At 46.9% G+C, this 21,617-nt stretch overlaps 1 protein-coding gene across 1 annotated transcript; it reads left to right on the forward strand.

Annotated features, from left to right (window-relative positions):
• The first annotated feature begins 237 nt into the window (after positions 1–237).
• LOC117042434 (zinc finger protein 420-like) lies at positions 238–16,923 on the forward strand. The gene is made up of 9 exons (XM_033141980.1): positions 238–357; positions 1,791–2,770; positions 3,692–3,812; positions 4,753–4,835; positions 6,303–6,429; positions 7,512–7,619; positions 9,139–9,858; positions 12,333–12,530; positions 15,781–16,923. Exons 2-9 carry the CDS (start codon positions 2,033–2,035, stop codon positions 16,755–16,757), a joined length of 3,072 nt encoding a protein of 1,023 aa, XP_032997871.1. The 5' UTR covers positions 238–357; positions 1,791–2,032; the 3' UTR covers positions 16,758–16,923.
• Positions 16,924–21,617: the final 4,694 nt, after the last annotated feature.

Here is a 21,617-nt window from a genome sequence, read left to right on the forward strand (position 1 = left end):
CTGCGGAGGACGATGCTGCAGCCACGGATCCCAGCCTTGCCTCCTATTCCTATTCCTTTTTCTCTTTCTCTTCCTCGCGCGCTTCGGGGCCGAGCTGGCGTGGGAGAGTTGCACGCATCCCGCCGTTCAGAAGGGGGCGATCGTGTGAATCCTCGGGGTTTTGCCTCTTGCGACTCCGCCATTAAACCACCGAGCAAGAGGAGGAGGCGGCGGCGGCTGCAGCCTTAAAGCGAGAGATGAGAGATTGCACAGACCGCCTGCAGCCTCCGACGCCCCGCTTCCAGCCGGGGACGGCGCCAGGGAACTGTAGTTCGCGGGCGCCGAAACGGAGCTGAGCGAGCGCGGGGAGCAGCGCCGGTAGGAACCGGGATCGCTCCGGCTTTGTCGCTGTGGCAGCTTCTCTCGAAGCCCTGCAGCCCTGCGAGAGGGAAATCCCGTCGGGAGCTGGAGCAGCCGCCTGCATTAACGCCTGCCTGCAGCCCAATACTGTCTGCACTGGCTGGCAGTGGCAGCGGCTCGCCAGGGTTTCAGGCGGGGTGGGGACGGGTGGGGAGGGTCCCAGCCTCACCTGGAGATTCCAGGAATCGTACCTGCATGCAAAATGTTGTTTATTTATATCTCACTGACATAGGAAGCTTATACCAAGCCAGACCAGTGGTTCATGCAGCCCAAGACTGTCTGCACTGGCCAGCAGCCCCAGCCTCACCTGGAGATGCCTGGGTTCAAACCCTGGGGCCTTAAGCATACGAAACATTGTTTGTTCATATCCTACTCACCTTATATGGGAGGATAGGGTTCGTGTCCCCACTTGGCTGCGAAGCTTTTGCTAGGTGGCCTCGTGGCAGTCGCTGCCTCTTTGCCTAACCTACCTCGCAAGGCTGTTGTGGGTATTAAATGAGGAAGTGGAGAGCCATGTCGGCCAGCTTGAGCTCCTTGGAAATGAAAGTGGGCTTTAAATGTGTGCCTCTTCCATGTGAGGTCCGGAGGGTGGTAACATATGAGCAGGGCCTTTTCTGCAGTGGCTCCCCATTTGTGGAATGCTCTCCTCAGGGAGGCTCACCTGGCACCTGCCTTGTACCTGTATATATTTAGGCGCCAGGCAAAAACATTCTTTTTCAACCAGTCCTTTGGCTGATTAATACTCTACAGCCTTTTAAATGTGTCTGTACGTGTGTTATGGCTTTCTTGTTTCTGTTTTAAGTATTTATTTGTGATTTCACCTCATGCTTTTATCTTGTGTACCACCACCCTGAGATTGTTTGATGAAAGGCAGTATATAAATTCAATAAAGATACCGTGTTTCTCCTAAAATAAGACACCGTCTTATATTTTTTTCCCCTCAACAAAACACAGTATGGCTTATTTTCAGGGGATGTCTTATTTTAACCGCAACGCATCAGTACGCTGCATAGCCACGCCTCTCCAGGCTGTTTTAATGGGAGGTGCCGCATCACTATGGCTTATTTTCGGGGTATGGCTTATTTTCGGGAAACGGCTTATATTTCGCAAATGCATAGAAATCCTGCTATGGCTTATTTTATGGCCATGTCTTATTTTAGGAGAAACAGGGTAATAATGCCATCAAGGAAATTAATGAATTAATGAAATACTTGAAGATGCTGAACTTGGTAGATCGTTGGCCTCTCTATTCTTTAATTTACATACAGACGTGCACACGTTGACTCCTTTTCCTGGGGTTTTTAAGAGTATGTCTTTGGTCACCAGTTCTCCCTGCGTCTCCTCTCTCCCTCCCCACTTGTGTTTTAAACAGTCCATTGTTTCTCACTCAGGAAGACTATCGCCTAACCACTGAGCATCACTGCCAGGGAATGGTCAGGGGCAGGTGGTGTATATGACGGTTGAACCCCATCGACCACAATCCAATCCTTTAAAGGACTAGAAGATCAACCAAGAAGATAGCTGTTCCTTCCTCTCGTGTTTCTGGCCAGACTTTCAGGGATTGAGAGCAAAGATACGGTAGTTTTCTGTCAATAAACCGGATTCTAGATTGGCCCAGTGAACTTTGGAAGCGATGAAGAAGCAAAAATCTACAGGTGTGGAACTGGAACTCAGACCAGACCCAGCAGGAAAAGCAAGCAGAGTGCTCCTGCCTGGAATTACGAACAAGCGACCAGGATATGGAGCGTCTCAAGATGGCAAAGGGGGACCCAGCAAAGGGAGGCAAGAGCAATGGGAAGCCCAATGGCAGCAGTTCCTGAAGACCCTACAGCCCCTTCACCCAGAATGCAGAAGCCCCCCAGAGACGCCTGAGTCTGCCCCCTGGGAAGACGCCAAGGCCTTCCTGGCCTCCTTTGAGCAAGTGGCCAAAGCCTGCCGCTGGCCCAGAGGAGAGTGGGCGGCCCGGCTCCTGCCTGCGCTAAGTGGGGAAGCAGACGAGGCCTTCCAGAGCCTGGAAGCCGGAGACAGAGAGGATTATGGGAAGGTGAAGGCGGCCATCTTGCGAGGCGCCGCCCTGAGGACGGAGGCCGAGCGCCAACACTTCCGGCGGTTCTGCTGCCAGCAGGTGGAGGACCCCCGGAGGATCCACCTCCAGCTGCAGGATCTCTGCCACCGATGGCTGAAGCCGGAGAGACGCAGCAAGGAGCAGATCCTGGAGTTGCTGGTCCTGGAGCAGTTCCTGGCCAGCCTCCCGCCAGAGCTGCAGAGCTGGATCCGAGCAGGAGGACCAGAGTCGTGTTCGCAGGCTGTGGCCCTGGCGGAGGAGTTCCTGATGGCCAGACAGCAGGTGGGCAGAATAGACAAATGGCAGGTGAGCTTTTCATTCCTGGAGTCCTTCTCAAGAAACAGGCGGTGGACTGGATTCTTGGCATCATCTGCAGTTGCTCAGTTAGCAATGGGTGGGATTTTTAGCAGGGAGCTACGGTGAATTTTCTTTAATTAACCACACTAAGGTTGTTGAGCTAATCAATAGCCTTATTGGTTATTAGCACTGAGGGAATTAAGAATTCCAAAGCATCAGGTAAACTTTTAGAAGTTACCAAGTTATGTATCTCAGCAAAAAGCATGCATCGCTAGGTCATATGCAGCCTTAAAAATGGATGCTTTTGGTTTCATTTTTTACCAGACACAGGAAAGAGACATATCATACAAGCCCCGTCAACAAATTCCTTCTCTCTTCATTTCATTTCATTTCACTTTTAATTTGTATACCATCTTTCTATTTTACAATACCCAAGGCGGTTTACAAGCTGAAGGAACAAAGAATGTACCCCTTATAACAATCTAATCCAATATAAAAATGTGATAATAAAACATAACTAAAATACATAACCAACTTACATCAAATAAAGTAATATTCAACAATCCATTAGAATAGTATAGAATAATATTAAATACCAGCATATAAAAATTAAACAGAAATCCACTCTTAACAATCCAAATTTCAAGTAGAATTCTGGTCTGGCCTTGAATTGGCAGCCACCAGGACAAATTTTGCTCTTGGATCCTGCCTGCCTGATTCCTATAGGCATCTGGTTGGCCACTGTGGGAACAGAATGCTGGACTAGACGGGGCTTTGGTCTGATCCAGCAGGACTTTCGATAGGCAAGCTTTATTTGGTCCGAATAGCTCCTTGAATTAATAATACCCGAAGGGGAAGGGGGTTTAGGAGTGCAGAGCCCTTATCATTCCTGTACCTCTGTTCTGAGAGGGTTTTCTGTGCCTGTTTCAGGGGCCTCTGCAAGAGGTGTGTTTGGGTTCTCTGGATGCAGTCGAGGATCCCTCAGAAGCCGCCAAGGGGCAGGTCTGCTACGAAGGGAAGCAGGACAGCGATGGGGAGATCAGGTTGCTGGGTAAGAAGTCACCGAATTAGTGTTTCACATCGTTCTAGTTTCATGGATTATGAGAGGGACGAGATTTGGGCTGCCTCAGAATTGTAGAAGGAAGGAACTATGGTGTGTTCATCTTTTGTTTTGGGGAATCAGAATGGCTGCCCAGGTCTTCTAAGTCAGGATTTTATTTAATAGAAATGAATAAATCCCACTCACATGTGAGGGGTTTAGAAACCTGATTCTTTCTTCTTTTTCCCTTTTCAATTTCTTGATGAATACTTGCAATCGGAAATTTTTAGCGTTTGATGTTTTACTATGTTTTTTTATGTGTTGGAAGCCACCCAGGGTGGCTGGGGCAACCCAGCCAGATGGGCCAGGTATAAACAATAAAGTTATTCTTATCATTATTATCATTGTCATCATCATCATCATCATCATCATCATCCCAGTCTGTGCCTGTGTTGGATTTGAAATCCACTTTTATATATGTAAGGGTTTTTAATTGTTTTTGGATATGCAGTTGTTCATAGGCAGCAATCGTTATAACTTTATAAATACGTGTGCATGAGAGAGAGATAGCTCAAGCACAATATATCTATATCTATAATCTATATCTATATAGTGCAGTATTGTGAAATGGCTCCAAGATCCTTCATAGGGAGCAATCCATAAATAATAATAATAAATCTGGCTTATTATTATTAATCTCTTAACAGCAGAAATCTTGCTCCAGGAGAAAGCTGAGCAAAAGCTGTCTGTGCAATTTCTTAGCAGCTGTGCCAAAAGGGGGAATTGGTGACTTGGGTCTCTTTCCCCATCACTGCAAGAAAACCTGCCCCTTCTCTCCTTTATGTAACTCTGAACAGAACAGGAAATTTACCATACGCTGCTGCATCCAGAGCCCTAAAGGTGATGGGATTAACTTGCTCACCATTTCTAATTTTTCCCTCGCCCTTTTCAGGCAGCGGAATCAAGTGCTCAGGTCACTCTAGTTCCTTGTCTCCTGCGGAAGGACAGAGGATGGCTGAATCGGGTCTGAATGAGGTAGGTCAGCTTTTCTGTATGGTGTGTTAAGACTATAGAGGAGCCAGGCCAACAGTGGATGCTGCGATGATTCCTCTCTCCTGGTTTTCTAATACCTGGTAAACTGTTAGTTTGGGTTTTTTTTTTGCTCATTTAGAGGGAAGGAGCCTTTATTTAACAGACTTTGGGTACTGACAAATAAAAAACCTGTAAGCGGTTCACATAAAATGTAAAATGTACGTTAAAGTCTTTGATGAACTTAAGAAGTTAAAAACAAGTTGGCCAAAAAGCAAAATCATTTTTCTAGTGCACATGTGCACTGGAGTTACTTGAGTTCCTAGTCCTCATTGTTTATACAGTCGTACCTTGGTTTTCGAATTTAATACATTCCGGGAGTCTGTTTGACTTCCGAAACAGTTCGGAAACCAAGGTGCGGCTTCTGATTGGCTGCAGGAGCATCCTGCAGCCAATTGGAAACCACACCAGACATTTGAGTTTCAATCGTTCGGGAGCCGAAACTTTCGAGTTTAAAGGCATTTGGCCTCCGAGGTTCCACTGTAGTAGATTGACCTGTAAGGCTGGAACCCTGCCCACATTTACCTGCATATTGGGCAGTGGGGCTTGAATAGCACTGTAAAGCGTGCAAGAAAAGTGGGTCTCCCCCCTCCCTTATGCTTTACAAGTGGATCAAAGACTGTGGAATCCAACTAAGTAACTGCGTGCAGGCAGGGGCGTCGCTGGGGAGGGGCGGTGGGGGCGGGACGCCCCCAGTGACAGGGTGAGCAGCGGCGGGTGGGGGTGACAAGCGGCAGCCCCTCCCGCCACTCCCACGCGCCGCTGCTCCCTCCGTCACCCCGGGAGCAGCAGCACACAGGATGGGGTGCTTCGCCGCTTTTTTTCGGCGGGGGGGGGGGCGACCAGTGAGGGGGGGGTGTCACGCTTGCCATCCCCTCCTCGCTGGTCACCACCCCCCGCCGAAAAAACCGCGGGGGGGGGGGGCGGGGAAAGCCTGGAAAGGAAGCAGAGCAGGCGCGTTTAAGCGCAGCTCTGCTTCTTTTTCCCCTTTCCGCCGCTTTTTTTCGGCGGGGGGGGGGGCCGACCAGCACCCCCCGCCGAAAAAAAGCCTCGGAAAGGGGGAAATCCCCCCTTTCTGCATACACATGCGTCGTGACGTCATGATGACGTCACGGCGCACGCGTCGTGCCCCTCCCCCAGGGGGGTGCCTCTGCGCTGCTGCCGCCCCCAGCAGCGCAGAGGCTAGCGACGCCACTGCGTGCAGGGATCAACTTTCACGAGCGCAACGAGATGTCCTCCCCCTGCATGCCTCCTCCAGGCCTCTGCAGCCGATTTGGAGGAGAAGGAAGGGAAGTTTCGTTGTGCTCATGGAAGTTATTCCATGTGCAATGAATGGCTCTAAATGCTATTTATTGTGCAACGAGATCTGACTGGGAAAATCAGTGGTGGTTCCTTTCACTTTTTTTTTTCCAGGGGCTGGTGAGCCTCAAGGAGGCAGGTGTCTCATTGCACCTAGTGGAGCCGTCTCTGATCCAGCCAGGCCAACAGACAATGTTCTGGCAAGTCCTGCAGGAGGAAGATGGGAACTCCGAATCCTTGGGTAAGGATTTGTCATTCTCAGGCCCCAGGAGCTGCTGTGGATGCCGGCATAACCGATTGCCCTCTTTAGAATCTGTAGAAGGAGGGCGGAATAATTGAATAACTAGACTATTTGACTCCTTTGAATAAATATTGCATACACAACTGACAGATGGATAGCTGGAGTTCCTTTAATCCATTTCTTTCCATTTTCTCTCTCTTAACTATTATCTCCCTTGGTAGTTTATTATTATTATTATTATTATTATTATTATTACTCTCTCTCATTGTACTTTGGTAAGAACTGTACACAGATGAAGGGCAATGACAGTTTGAGGACCCCGTGTGAGAGATGGGCAAGGGGAGATGTCACCAGCTTTGAGAAGAGAGGCATGAGCCCAGGTGACAGCTGAGAGGGCACACCTTTCTCCATTAAGCTATATTGATGAGGGAGGATCTTGTGGTTTCTGTTTCTTTTCCTTCTTTCTTTAGTTTCTTTCTTTTCTAGATTAGTTGGCTCCTTTTATTGTATAGAAAATAACATAGCGAAATTGACTTGTGAGGTTGTGTGTTGTTCGATAAGAGATTGAGTGTTGGGGGGGAGGGAGGCTCGTTTAATTTCACTGTACACAAGTTGTGCAATGACAATAAAGGTATTACTAGTAGTAGTAGTAGGAGGAGTATTTATAGTCCTACCTTGGAAGTCAAATGGAATTCATTCCAGAAGTCCGTTTGACTTCTAAAACGTTCGGAAACCAAAACGCGGCTTTGTTCAGCTTAAAATGGATAGAATTGATAGCACATAGCAAAAGGTGAAGCTTCTGAAGAAACTTAATTTTGTCTGATGCCAGCCTTTCCAAAAAAGAGCATTTCCCCACTATTATTATTTGATTAAAGGCATATAACAAGTATTCTTCTGTAATATAAAGTTGGTGTGAGTTTTTTATATATACTTAATCCATTCCGGGAGTCGATTCGACTCCCGAAACCATTTGAAAACCAATGTGCGGCTTCCAATTGCTGCAGGAGCTTTGAAAAGCATGGTTATTGAGTTTTGAACTTAGCTAGACATCATTCTCTCTCTGTTTCTCTTTTCCACTCAAGAGGGATTTTTGGCGCCCAAACCTGATTTCCCCTCCCACCCCAAAAAGGAGGACGAGGTGTTCCACCAGTTCTCGGTGCGATGTGAACGACCCTCAGACCAAGCTATGGGTAAGGGGTTGGCAATGTTTGTTATTTGAGAAGGACACCGGGGTTGTCATGCAGAGCTGAAGGCCACTCTTTTTTCTTTCTTTTTCCCCTCTCCCCAAGGTCATTGTACACGGGTTCATCAGCATTTCTGATGACTGGTGGATGAACCAAAAAAAATTATGCAGAACAGGACTGACTCCTCGTGCATTCTCTGTTTTCCTGAAAGTGCAGAAAACTTCTGGAAATGTCAATGAGCTCCTTTCCACTTAAGATTTAAATCAAGTTTAATTGTGTCCAAAGAAGTCTACAAGGTCTTGCACTTTTGCAAAAGAACCTCCCTTTTCTCTGTCCTCCCCCCCCCCCCCAAAATGCATCACAGGGTAAAGGGAACACCTAGAAAATATTTTTGTTGTTGTTCAGTCGTTCAGTCGTGTCCGACTCTTCGTGACCCCATGGACCAGAGCACGCCAGGCATGCCTATCCTTCACTGCCTCTCGCAGTTTGGCCAAACTCATGCCAGTTGCTTCGAGAACACTGTCCAACCATCTCATCCTCTGTCGTCCCCTTCTCCTTGTGCCCTCCATCTTTCCCAACATCAGGGTCTTTTCTAGGGAGGCTTCTCTTCTCATGAGGTGGCCAAAGTACTGGAGCCTCAGCTTCAGGATCTGTCCTTCCAGTGAGCAATCAGGGCTGATTTCTTTGAGAATGGATAGGTTTGATCTTCTTGCAGTCCATGGGACTCTCAATAGTCTCCTCCAGCACCATAATTCAAAAGCATCAATTCTTTGGCGATCAGCCTTCTTGATGGTCCAGCTCTCACTTCCGTACATTACTACTGGGAAAACCATAGCTTTAACTATACGGACCTTTGTTGGCAAGGTGATGTCTTTAAATATTTAAATATTTAGTGGGCCCTTATTTTTGGTACCTTTTTCTTCCCACAAACCTTTTAAGCTGAGATCATTCCCAGTCTTATTTCTGTGTTGGAATTGTTTTAAATATGTTTTTAGGTGCTTTCATTGCTTTATCATTTGTGGGTTTGGGAAACAGGGCTGGGTCATTCCATGCCAAATCACCTGGTGCTATGTACTCTCACGTCTCAGATTTTGTTCAGAATTTTTGGCACTTAATACCACTTTTATACCTTGTTCTGAAAGAGACAAAATTAGCTTTATTTTGATACCAAAATAAGCCCAATTGGTTTAAAAATAAGTGGAACAGGTGTGTTTTTTTCTAAACTGACGCGGAAATTGCATTAGCCTGAATCGCGCGAAAATTGAAACCTCCTGAGCCCAATTTTGGACCAAAAAATCTTAAACAATTAATTTGAGGGTATCTCATAGGTATGTACACACACACAAATTGAACAAAATCTGAGATGCGAGAGCATGGTTGAGTATTAAAATCAGGTGATTTGGTGTGGAATGACCCAGCAGGATATAAATTTCTGAGGGTGATAGGTAGAAGCAATGAGGTGGTAGGAATCTGGAAAAGAGTCCCATTCAAACATGGACAAAATGTCCTCTTTTTGTCTCTGTAGATGATGGGAAGCGAAGCGAGCTCAAGGTGGAGAATTCGCAATATGGAGGAAATGACCCAGAGCCACAACCAGATATGGGCCAAGGGAATGGACCAATGGCAGCTGAGCTGTGTGAGAAAAGATGTGAGTCAGACAGGGAACAGGGGAAGAAGCCTCTAGAAACTGAGAATGGATCCAACAAGTTCTCAGAAGGTCTTGGAGTTGTGGGTAGAGGAAATTGCTCTGTTGATACAAGGGAGGAGAAGCTCTCGTTCGCAAAGTATGGTAGACTGACCCGCTGTAAATCAGGACATGTTGCGAAACGTGCTGGAGAGGACCGTTCTGAACGTCCCGCGATGGTGGATTGCTCCCTGCAGGATCCAGGCCGTCCACAAAGGCATGCGGGGGGCAAATTATACCAACGCTCAGAGAGCAGGCAACGCTCTCATCCGAGAAAGGACCTTCTTGGACAACAGAGGATCCGAGGAAGAGGGAAATCCTACGGCTGCCCCGAGTGCGGGAGGAACTTCTCTCGGGGATCGCATCTGAAGGACCACCTGCGAATTCATACCGGAGAGAAGCCTCACAAATGCCCCGAGTGGGGGGGCTGCTTTCCTCGGGCGATAAACCTGATGAGACATCGGAGAACCCACACCGGAGAGAGGCCACACAGGTGCCCCCGTTGCAAAAGTAGCTTCGCTCGGAAGGATGAGCTGCTCCGGCATCAGAGGACTCGCAAATGTCAGAGCGTTTGACAGTGCGCCCTGAGTGCAGGGAGGCCTTTGAGTCCCAAGGGGCGCTGGTCGGCCAGCAGAGAACCCATGAAGGGCACCAGCAGAGCTAATTCTAGCTGGAGTTACGGGTGAAGATGTTTCTAGTGGGCCTGCAGAAACTGCAAAGGAAGAGCTGTCTGGATCAGGACAGTGGCCCATCTAGTCTAGCGTCCTGTTCTCACAGTGGCCAACCAGATGCCCTAATGGGAAACCTGAAGGCAGGATTTGAGAATAAGAGTCATCTACCCACCCATGGTTTGTAGCAACTGGTATTCTAAAGCATTGCTGCCTTCAGCTGTGGAAGCAGAGCACAGCCATCGTGGCTGGCAGCCGTTCAAAGCTTAATCCACTATGAATTTGCCCGAACATATTTTAAAGCCATCCAAGTTGGTGGCCATCGCTGCCTCCTGTGGCAGGGAGTTCCGTAGCTTAACTGCGTGAAGAACGACTTCCTTTAATCCGTCCCGAATCTCCCAGCATTCAGCTTCCAGTGTGGTGTAGTGAGAGCCAGTGTGGTGTAGTGGTTAAGAGCGGTAGACTCGTAATCTGGGGAACTGGGTTCGCGTCTCCGCTCCTCCACATGCAGCTGCTGGGTGACCTTGGGCTAGTCAAACTTCTTTGAAGTCTCTCAGCCCCACTCACCTCACAGAATGTTTGTTGTGGGGGAGGAAGGGAAAGGAGATTGTTAGCCGCTTTGAGACTCCTTCGGGTAGTGAAAAGCGGAATATCAAATCCAAACTCTTCTTCTTCTTCTTCTTCCTTGGATGTCCACGAGTTTTGAGAGATGGAGGGAAAACTTTCCTGCATCCCCTTTCTCCATGCCATTTTATAGACTTCTTACTTGCCTTTTAAGTTTCTCTGAACAAGTTTTAAGCAACCATTCCCCCTCTGGTTGAGTATTAGTCTTTGCACTAGGTCACATGGCCAAAATACCTGCACCAGATGTGTTGATGGTGCTGTCATAGAATCACAGAACTGGAAGGGACCTCAAGAGTCATCTAGTCCAGCCCTCTGCCAATGCCTGCACACTCCACATTTAAATCACCAAAGAGCCAAAGGAATTAGTTTATGTACACAACTCCTGCTCTGAAAGTTTTATGTGCCCAAAAATGGCATGAGGGGGGTGGCAGTTGAATTTGATGGACTGTGCAGAATTATCATGTTGAACTGGTAAAATCAGAGGACAAAGTGGAACAGTTTTCAAGGAGGAATGGAAAACGTTTGCAGATTGTTATTTTTTAAATGTTGTAAATATGCCAGCACGCTAGCTAGCAGGTGTGAAGTAAATTCAGCAGTAACAGTTATTTTGGGAATAAAGCTGAGAAAAGAAGATATAGATTAGTTGCAATGTGAGGCATCAAAAGATAATCATGAGAAAGACATGGAGGGGTCAGAGGGAAGTCGACTTTTTAAGTGTATGTATACTGGAAAATGTTTCGATTAATTGTATTTTATTTGAGATAGATAGATAGATAGATAGATAGATAGATAGTGTGGTGTGTACACTGGGGCAGTGCTCGTTGAGCTGTTCCCCTTCCACCTTTTACATTTCTTTCTTCTAAAGGTTTCTCTTGTGCTTCTTCAGATCTCAGGGCTCCCCATAGGCTGCTGACAGGGATAGCTCAACTCATAGCTGTCAAGTTCTCCCTTATTTTAAGAGAAATTCCATTATGCCGAATAGGCTTCCTTGTGAGAAAAGGTAAAACTTGACAGCTATGGCTCAACTGGTAGAGCGTGAGACTCTTAATCTCGGTCCAGTATACCTGAAGGAGTGTCTCCACCTCCATTGTTCTGCCTGGACACTGAGGTCCAGCTCCGAGGGCCTTTTGGCGGTTCCCTCGCTGCGAGTAGTCAAGTTACAGGGAACCAGGCAGAGGGCCTTCTCGGTAGTGGCACCCGCCCTGTGGAACTCCCTCCCATCAGATGTCGAAGAGAAAAACAACTACCAGACTTTTAGAAGATATCTGAAGGCAGCCCTATTTAGGGAAGCTTTTAATGTTTGATGGACTATTGTATTTTAAAATTTTGTTGGAAGACGTCCAGAGTGGCTGGGGAAACCCAGCCAGATAGGCAGGGTATAAATAATAAAATTATTATTATTATTATTATTATTATTATTATTATTATTATTATTATCTCAGAGTTGTGGGTTCGAGTGCCATGTTGCGCTATGTTCTGCCACCAATGCCTGTTGCTACAAATCGCAAGTTGGGAGAGTCCTATGCTGTTGGGCTCAGATCCTGCTTGTGGACTTCTCAATTGGGCATCTGGTTGGCCACTGTGAGAGCAGGGTGCCGGACTGGATGGACCACTGGCCGGATCTAGCAGGTTATTCTTACATTCTAGATGCAAGGGGTTGCGGGAGAAGAGATGTTTAACGGAGCCTGTAATGCCATACAATGGAAGGAAGACCAGCAAAATTCCTCTCTCTTGTCTCTTCAGGTCAAAGAAACTGGATCAAGATGGAGTGTTCTCAGTATGGAGGAAATGAACTGGAGGAATCACCTAGGTCTCTTCCACAGGTAGACCAAAGAAATGTGTCAGTGGCAGCCAAGGTCCACGAGGAAAGATCTGAGTTCAACAGTGGGCTGGAGAAGAAGCCACCGACAGCTCAGAAGGAATCCAGTAGCCTCTCAGAAGGTCTTGAGGAGTCTTGGAGTGAAAAACACACAGTGTGCACCAGGGAGGAAAGGCCTTTGCTCTCCAAGTGTGATAAAAGCTTCCGGCACAAACCAGGACTTGTTTTGAAACACACTGGGGGAGACTCATCTGACTGTCATACGCTGGTGGGAATCGTCCAGCAGCATCTAGGCGATCAGAGAAGGGAACATACCAGCGAAATATTTTACCAGCGTCCCAGATGCGGGAAAATCTTCCATGAGAGAACTAAGGTCCTTAAACATCAGCAGTGCCACACAGTGAGGAAACCTTGTGTTTGTCTGGAGTGTGGGAGAAAATTCTTTTGGCGATCGGATTTGACAAGGCATCGGAAGACTCATACAGGAGAGAAACCTCACAATTGCCTTGTGTGTGGGAAAAGCTTTGTACGGAAGGAACATCTGAGGAGACATTTGAGAACCCACGTGGGTGGGAAACATCACAAATGACTTAAGTGTGGGAGAATAGCTTCCCGGAAATCTGAGCTGATCAGACATTGGAGAACTCACAAACTGAGGAGCGTAGCAGATCCCAAGAGGGGGAGAACTTTGGGTCCAGGCGCGCAGAGCTCCTCCATCAAAGAATGCATAGACTCTCTTTCATGGGAGGTTTTTAAGCAGAGGTTGGATAGAAGCTTTAGTTGAGATTCCCGCATTGCCCCAGGCAATGAACATGTGACATGAACAAGAATTGATCTGAGAGAGCATAGGCGGATTTTTTGTGAGAAACAGAAAAAATAAATCTTTGACCTTATCATAGGTTTTCTCCAAGGGGTCAGAGGGAATTCGAGATACGAGACTGAGTTATACAAAGTGAGGCCATTGGTTGTCTGGTCCACTACTGTGTACCAGACCGCCAGCAGTTAACCCCAAGCTTCGGATGTAGAGCTAAAGGAGATCCCAAACTCTGTGACTCATGAACTGCCAAGAATCTGCTAGCTTCATTCAGGTGGTCTGCAGCAAGTCTGCAGTCAGTGTTAATATTTTCAGCTGTATTTTTATTCAGTCTTTTATTTCTTGTGTTGTATCTTACAATGTTCCCTTTTGAATTCTGTGGAATGTGAATTGCCCTGTGCGATGAAATAAAATGTGTAAGTAATAAAAGGAGAAATAGAAGCACAACTAAAAACCCTACAGCATCTAACACCCCACATTCCAATTGCTATGAGAGGCAGAAACAACATTAAGCCAAGTCCATCTGCAATTTTCAAGTCCATGAGGAACGGATGTTTGGGAACGACTATGTTAGAACCTCCATGTAGGGCAGTGACAGGGCTGGAATCCTCTGATCGGGAACTGTGTCTGTTTGAGGGTACAGTGGTACCTCAGGTTACAGATGCTTCAGGTTACAGACTCCGCTAACCCAGAAATAGTACCTCGGGTTTGCTTCAGGATAAGAATAGAAAAAGTGCGCTGGCGGCGCAGCAGTAGTGGGAGGCCCCATTAGCTAAAGTGCTTCAGGTTAAGAACAGTTTCAGGTTAAGAACAGACTTCTGGAACAAATTAAGTTCTTAACCAGAGGTACCACTGTATATCTGAGGTGGGTCCATTTATTGCTGACCCCTAGGCATATTCTGCAAGAGTCCTTGTTTAGTCACTTAGTCATGTCAGACTCTTCGTGACCCCACGGACCAGAGCACGCCAGGCACCGCCTATCTTTCACTGCCTCCCGCAGTTTGGTCAGACTCATGTTGGTAGCTTCAAGAACACTGTCCCACCATCTCGTCCTCTGTCGTCCCCTTCTCCTAGTGCCCTCAATCTTTCCCAACATCAGGGTCTTTTCCAGAGAGTCTTCTCTTCTCATGAGGTGGCCAAAGTATTGGAGCCTCAGCTTCAGGATCAGTCCTTCCAGTGAGCACTGAGGGCTTATTTCTTTGAGAATGGATAGGTTTGATCTTCTTGCAGTCCATGGGACTCCCTAGAGTCTTCTCCAGCACCATAATTCAAAAGCATCAATTCTTCGGCGATCAGCCTTCTTTATGGTCCAGCTCTCACTTCCATACATCACTACTGGGAAAACCATAGCTTTAACTATGCGGACCTTTGTTGGCTTTTTAAGATGCCCTCTAGGTTTGTCATTGCTTTTCTCCCAAGAAGCAGGCGTATTTTAATTTCGTGACTGCTGTCACCATCTGCAGTGATCATGGAACCCAAGAAAGTGAAATCTCTCACTGCCTCCATTTCTTCCCCTTCTATTTGCCTATTCTACGCAAAATTCCTCTGTCAAATGTCAGCTTGGGAGAGAGAAATAGGCCGGGATCCTGAACACGCAGGAATGCAGCTGTTGCTGTGACACCTCAGGAACACATTTTTGGGAGGTTGCTGGAATCTCTTGGATGCCCATTGACCTGCCTCAGAAAATAAGTTCTGCTCAGAGTACACCCATTGGAATTAATGGGCACATTCATTATTTTCAATGGGTCTACTGTGAGTATGGCTAATGTTGGACGCAACCCATAATTCCCAGGGTTTGAGTCCCTTTATGCTTGAACAGAGAAAACATGTAAAATAAAAATAGCTTATTTTGCAAAATGAGGGGAAATAAGCCCATTTGCCTTGATTGGCTTAACTAATTCAACTGTTTAGGGAAGTTTTTAATGTTTGATGTTTTTATCGTGTTTTTAATATTTTATTAGGAGCCGCCCAAAGTGGCTGGGGAAACCCAGCCAGATGGGTGGGGTATAAAACAACAACAACAACACAAGCTACAACATCCATCTTTCCCATGAACAGAATCTGGGAACGTTGACATTTATTATTTTACGGAGTGGGTGATCTTTGAGACCGGGGTGGGGTGGGGATGAATTAGAACAGGGATGTGGCCAAGCTTCCTTCAAGCGGTTCATGGCATGTCTGCATTAAATGTCCAAACTGATTTTTAATTGTATTTCTATTGCTTTTTTTATTTCTTCTGTTGGAAGCAAATTTCTTCTGTTGTGCTGCAGTTTGATTTCTACGGAACGTAAATTGTCATACTGCGAAACACAAGAAAAGGAGGAGCAATAGAAATACAGTTAAAAACCGTACAGCATCTAGCACATTGCAGTGGCGACATTAAGTGGTCTGACAAGTCTGCCCCTTTTCAAGTGGTCTGTGGGGTGAGGGGAAGAGAGTTTTGGGAGCCACTGAATTAGAGTATGCAGCAGGCAGGGAGAGCAGTGAGAAGGATTTTCTTGACAAGAGGTGACCAGAACCAGAACATAGACAAAAACGCTCTCTTCTTCTCTCTTTAGGTGATGGGAAAAAACATTGGATCAAGATGGAGAAATCTCAGCTAGGAGAAGCACATAGGACGTTAGCAGAAATGTCCCGGTGGGATTTCCCTGGGGCATCTGAAATTTATGAGGACCGATGGGAATCCAAAGAGCATCAGGAGAAACAGCTGCTGATGGAGAAAAAAAATGAATACACAGAGGTCATGCAAATTCTCCCACCTGCTGTTAGCACCGTGCAGACACAGAGGGGAAAGCTCTACCCCAAGCAGGTCAGAAAATCCCGCTACAAATCGGGACTTCTTATGATCCCCAACAGGGAGAACGCCTATAAAAGTCCCACGCTGGAAGAAAACGTCCAGCTGAAGTGTTTATTGGATAACCGTCCAGGAATCTCTGCAGGCGAGAGGCAACATGAACTCTCTGAGGGCAGGAAAGGCGTCCGCCGTGGGGACGGTTTGATTGGGTATCAGAACAATCGCACGCAAGCGGATCCCTACGAATGTCCCGAGGATTGGAAAAGCTTCGGGAACAGAAAGGCGTTAAAGAGGGATCAAGGGATTCAGACGGAGGGGAGGCGATACCAATGTACGCAGTGCGGGAAGTTCTTCAGACACAGGCAGACGCTGACTAAGCACCAGAAAATTCACACGGGAGAGAAACTGCACGAGTGCCCCGCCTGTGGGAAAGGGTTCACCTCTAGGGAGCCGTTACTGAGACATCAGAGGATCCACACGGGTGAGAAGCCGTACGAATGCCCTCAGTGTGGAAAGTGCTTCAGGCAGAGGGTGCACCTGATGTGCCACCAGAAAACCCACACGGGAGAGAAGCCGTTCAAATGCCCCGAGTGCGGGAGGAACTTCTCTCGGAGGGATAAGCTGATCAGGCACCAGAGAATCCACAGACGGCAAAGGCCTTATTCGCACCCGGAGGGCGGGAAGAGTTTCGATCAGAGAGCAGCGCTGGTGAAACACCAGGGCCTCCAAGAAGGGTGCTGAGAGACTCTTCTGCTCTGTAGACGGCAACACGTTTTCCACAGTCGGGAGGGAAGCAGGGGCTCGAGCTCCCGTCCCTGAAAGCAGGTTTTAAGCAGGTTGCATTGCCACAGAGAAATAAATATGGTGGTACCTCAGTTTTCGAATGTAATCTGTTCCAGAAGACCGTTCGAGTTCCGAAACTTTTGAAAACCTAAAACTCAATACGGAAGCCTCATTACAGAAGCCGCGTGGCATCTTCGACTTCCGAGGTGTGTTCAAAAACTGAAGCATTTATTTCCGGGTTTACAGCATTCGGAAACTGAAATATTTGTCAATGGAGACATTCGGAAACCGAGGTACCACTGTAAATAAAAGGAGAGGCCAAGCCTCCGGCTGGAAATGTCCTCTGCGACGTGTGCAGTACAAGAAAGCACATGCGTCGCGTGGCGTTTTGTGAGCAGGCCTGTTTCTTCAGAATCCCTGTTTGCAAAGCTCTGAAGGAGTACAATAATAAAAGGAATTCCGACTGTGTGTCTACTGTCTCCTTTAATCATGGCCGAGTCTCTTGCTTGCCTCTGTGCTGTGAACATTGAGGATTAAAACTCATGTGGGAAGCCATGACGGCTTAAAGTGGCATAAGAAACCGGGCAGAGGGCCTTCTCGGTAGTGGCACCTGTCCTGTGGAACGCCCTTCCATCAGATGTCAAGGAAATAAACAACTATCTGACTTTTAGAAGACATCTGAAGGCAGCCCTGTTTAGGGAAGTTTTTAATGTTTGATGTTTTATCCTGTTTTTAATATTCTGTTGGGAGCTGCCCGGAGTGGCTGGGGAAACCCAGCCACTTGGGCGGGGTATAAATTATTATTATTATTATTATTATTATTATTATTATTATTATTATTATTATTTTATTAGAGTGCTTTACGTATGCTGCAGGCGGAGCCTTTGTCTCTGGTGGTTACTTACTTGCATTAAATGGTTTTGGGGGAAGCCATGACTGCTTAAAGTGGTGTAATTTAGGGGATGCTCATCAAATTTGCAGGGACGCGGGTGGCGCTGTGGGTTAAACCACAGAGCCTAAGGCTTGCTGATCAGAAGGTCGGTAGTTCGAATCCCTGCGATGGGGTGAGCTTCCGTTGCTCGGTCCCTGCTCCTGCCAGCTTAGCAGTTCGAAAGCACGTCAAAGTGTAAGAAGATAAATAGGTACCGCTCTGGCGGGCAGGTAAACGGTGTTTCCGTGCGTTGCTCTGGTTCCCCAGAAGCAGCTTAGTCATGCTGGCCACATGACCCGGAAGCTGTACGCTGGCTCCCTTGGCCAATAAAGCAAGATGAGCGCCGCAACCCCAGAGTCGTCCGTGACTGGACCTAATGGTCAGGGGTCCCTTTACCTTTACCTTTTACCAGCTGATGGACCCACCCATTTGTCCCCTGGCACAAAGCCACTTCCTTTGTTACCTTAACAGAGCCAGTGTGGTGTAGTGGTTAAGAGCGGTAGACTCGTAATCTGGGGAACCGGGTTCGTGTCTCCACTCCTCCACATGCAGCTGCTGGGTGACCTTGGGCTAGTCACACTTCTTTGAGGTCTCTCATTTTAAGAGGGCATTGGATGTCAGTCAGCCAAGGGCCTGGTTCAAGAGGAATGTTTTTACCTGGCATCTAAAGGTGTATAGTAGTAGTAGTAGTAGTAGTAGTAATAGTAATAATAATAATAATAATAATAATAGTAGTAGTAGTAGTAGTAGTAATTTATTTGTACCCCGCCCATCTGGCTGGGTCTGCCCAGCCACTCTAGGCGGCTTCCATCAAATATTAAAATACATTTAAAATATCACAGTTTAAAAACTTCCCTAAACAGGGCTGCCTTCAGGTATTTTCTGAATATCAGGTAGTTGTTTATTCCCTTGACTTCTGATGCGGCCCAATCACCTTCTCAATCCAGCCCGCGGATGGTCCGGGAATCAGCGTTTTTTTACATGAGTAGAATGTGTCCTTTTATTTAAAATGCATCTCTGGGTTATTTGTGGCGCATAGGAATAAATTCACCCCCCCCCAAAAAAAAATATAGTCCGGCCCACCACATGGTCTGAGGGACAGTGGACTGGCCCACGGCTGAAAAAAGGTTGCTGACCCCTGGTCTAATCCCCCTTCCTTTAAAAGCCATCCCAGGTAGCGTCCCTCGCTGCCTCCGGTGGGAGAGAGTTCCACAGTTTAACTGTGCGCTGTGTGAATTATTTTATTTTATCTTCCTACAATCTGGTTTGTTGGATGCCCATGAGTTCTAGGCTCGTGAGAGAGAAAGAAAAGCTTTTCTCTTTCCCCTTGCATAATTTTATAAACTTCCGTTCCCATCATGTCTTAACATTTTGTTCAAGTTGGAGAAACTGGAATGCAGAGCTGCCTTCCCCCCTTCCCCTTTTGAGGGAGGGTTGGGGTGGACTGATGTGAGGGCTGCTGCAAAGACAATAATCATCTGCGTAAATGGCCGGGTGTTTTAAGATGCTGTTACATGACTTATAAGTTGTGGCTCGTGCCACAGAAAACCAATCCTTTGCCCTTCAAAATTAGGAAATACTCTCAGGAAAAATAGACACTTTGAGTGTATCAGACACTTCACAGAGCAAAAGCAAGACCAACTTTAGCCTCCAGTTGAAGACCCCCCCCCCTTCCAAACAGACAGAAGGAAATTCTTGCTAAAATCAGGCCTCCCGCAGCCAACAGTCTTTACATTTGCAAATGTCTCAAGCCCTGCTAATACATAAACAACTTTGGTAGGAATGGGACCCATTTTTAGTCAATTGATTTTTGTACCTGTGTATTCAGCATTTCAATAAGATGCTCTGGCAAGCCCAGGAAAACAATTAGCTTGCATTGTTAAAATCTGAGTGACAGGCTTTTCTACAGAAACCTGAGTTCTGAGCTTTGCCTGATTTGCATTTTTGCATTTCTGTGATGTTTGCATGGTGATATTGGGTGACCTTTGGCTAAGGGTTGGGCAGTTTCTAAAGTCTTCACATATTTACACTTGAGTTTGCATGAAGGGAAAAGACCCTGATGTTGGGAAAGATGGAGGGCACAAGAAGAAGGGGGACAACGGAGGATGAGGTGGTTGGACAGTGTTCTCGAGGCGACTGGCATGAGTTTGGCCAAACTGCGGGAGGCAGTGGAGGATAGGGGTGCCTGGCGTGCTCTGGTCCATGGGGTCACGAAGAGTCGGACACGACTGAACGACTGAACAACAACAACAATTGCATGAAGGGAGTCCAGATCTTACAGCCTGGTCCTCTCAAGCAAGGCTTGTTGCTCACAGCACTGCAGCCAAGGGCATATCTCCCTGTCTTTCTTCTCCCTTCTTCTTCTTCTAAAGACATACTTTTCTTCTAAGCTCACATCCAGGCAACCCTCCAAATCCCCAGTCTCTATTGACACCTCAGGGTGGGGTGGGTGGAGAGACAGGCAAGGGACAGTTTTCTTGCATTGCCAATCTTAATGACCCTAGCTTGGCCAAGTCATTTTGCATAATCTTGTCCAGTAATTCTTCTACAGGAATCTTATTAGAGTTGGAAGCGACCTCAAGGGTCATCTAGTAACTTGAAGCCATTGGTTCGGGTCCGACCCTCCAGAGCAGGAGAAAACAAGGTTGTTCTCTCTTCCTATCCTATCTCCTCTCAGTCTCCTCTTTTCCAGGCTAAACATACCCAGCTCCTTCAACCATTCCTCATAAGGCTTGTTTCCCAAACCTTTGATCATCTTGGTTGCCCTCTCTGTACACGTTCAAGCTTGTCAATAACTGTGGTGTCCAGAATTGGACACAGTATTCCAGGTGTGGTCTGACCAAGGCAGAAGAGAGTAGTCCTATTACTTCCCTTGATCTGGACACTATACTTCTGTTGATGCAGCCTAGAATAGCATTAGCTTGTTTTGCTGCTGCATCTCACTGCTGACGCATATTCAGCTTGACGTCCACCAAGACCCCTAGATCCTTTTCAAATATACTGCTAGTAAGCCAGGTGTCCCCCATCCTATATTTGTGCATCTGGTTCTTCCTGTCTATGTGCAGAACCTTCCATTTGTCCCTATTTTGTTAGCTTGCGTCCAGTTCTCCAATCTGTTACGGGCGTTTTGAATCCTGATTCTGTCTTCTATGGCATTAACTACCCCTCACAGTTTGGTGCCACCTGCAAATTTGATGAGCATCCCCTAAATTCCTCCAATTGTGGGGATTTCCCTTAGTTTCCTTGGGAGGAATGGGTATGCTGTGGTGGGGGTACCGGTATTTTCAATTGTCTCTCTCTCTCTAGGTGTACGCATTGTTTTGTCTCATCTTCTAGAATATACGGGATCATGTGGTGTACTTGGCTAGCGGTGTAATATGATTCTATGTTGGGGATTCCCCATCCTCCTTCTGAGGAGGGGAAGTGCAGGTATTTGGGGCTTATTCTTGTTTTTTGTGTGTGTGAGAATATAAATGAGTGCATTTTTTTCCTGCCATTTGCGAAGTTGGACTGGAGGCATCCAGACTGGGAGGGTTTGGAATAGGTAGGTTAATTTTGGGATGGTGATCATTTTGATCATAGCTCTTTTGTCTGAGAGTGAAGTTGGTATTGTTCCATCTCTTCAGGTTTTTGTTGATTTGTCGCCACAAGGGGTTGTATTTTTAAGGTATATTTTGTTGAGGTTTCTGGTTATTTGAACTTGGTGTGGCAAACTTTTATCTTGGTGATGTTGGCGAATTGGATGGGGGGGGGCATGTTGAAGCACATAGCCTCAGGCTTTGCGGAGTTTACAACACCATTGCAAATGTGCTTGAGTTCTCTGATTAGGAATGTTGCTGTGTTTGTGGGGACTGGTGTTGTGACCATTAGGTCCTGTTCTCTTTTTA

This window comes from Lacerta agilis, chromosome 2 (assembly GCF_009819535.1).
Source record: "Lacerta agilis isolate rLacAgi1 chromosome 2, rLacAgi1.pri, whole genome shotgun sequence".
Lineage (NCBI taxonomy): Eukaryota > Metazoa > Chordata > Lepidosauria > Squamata > Lacertidae > Lacerta > Lacerta agilis.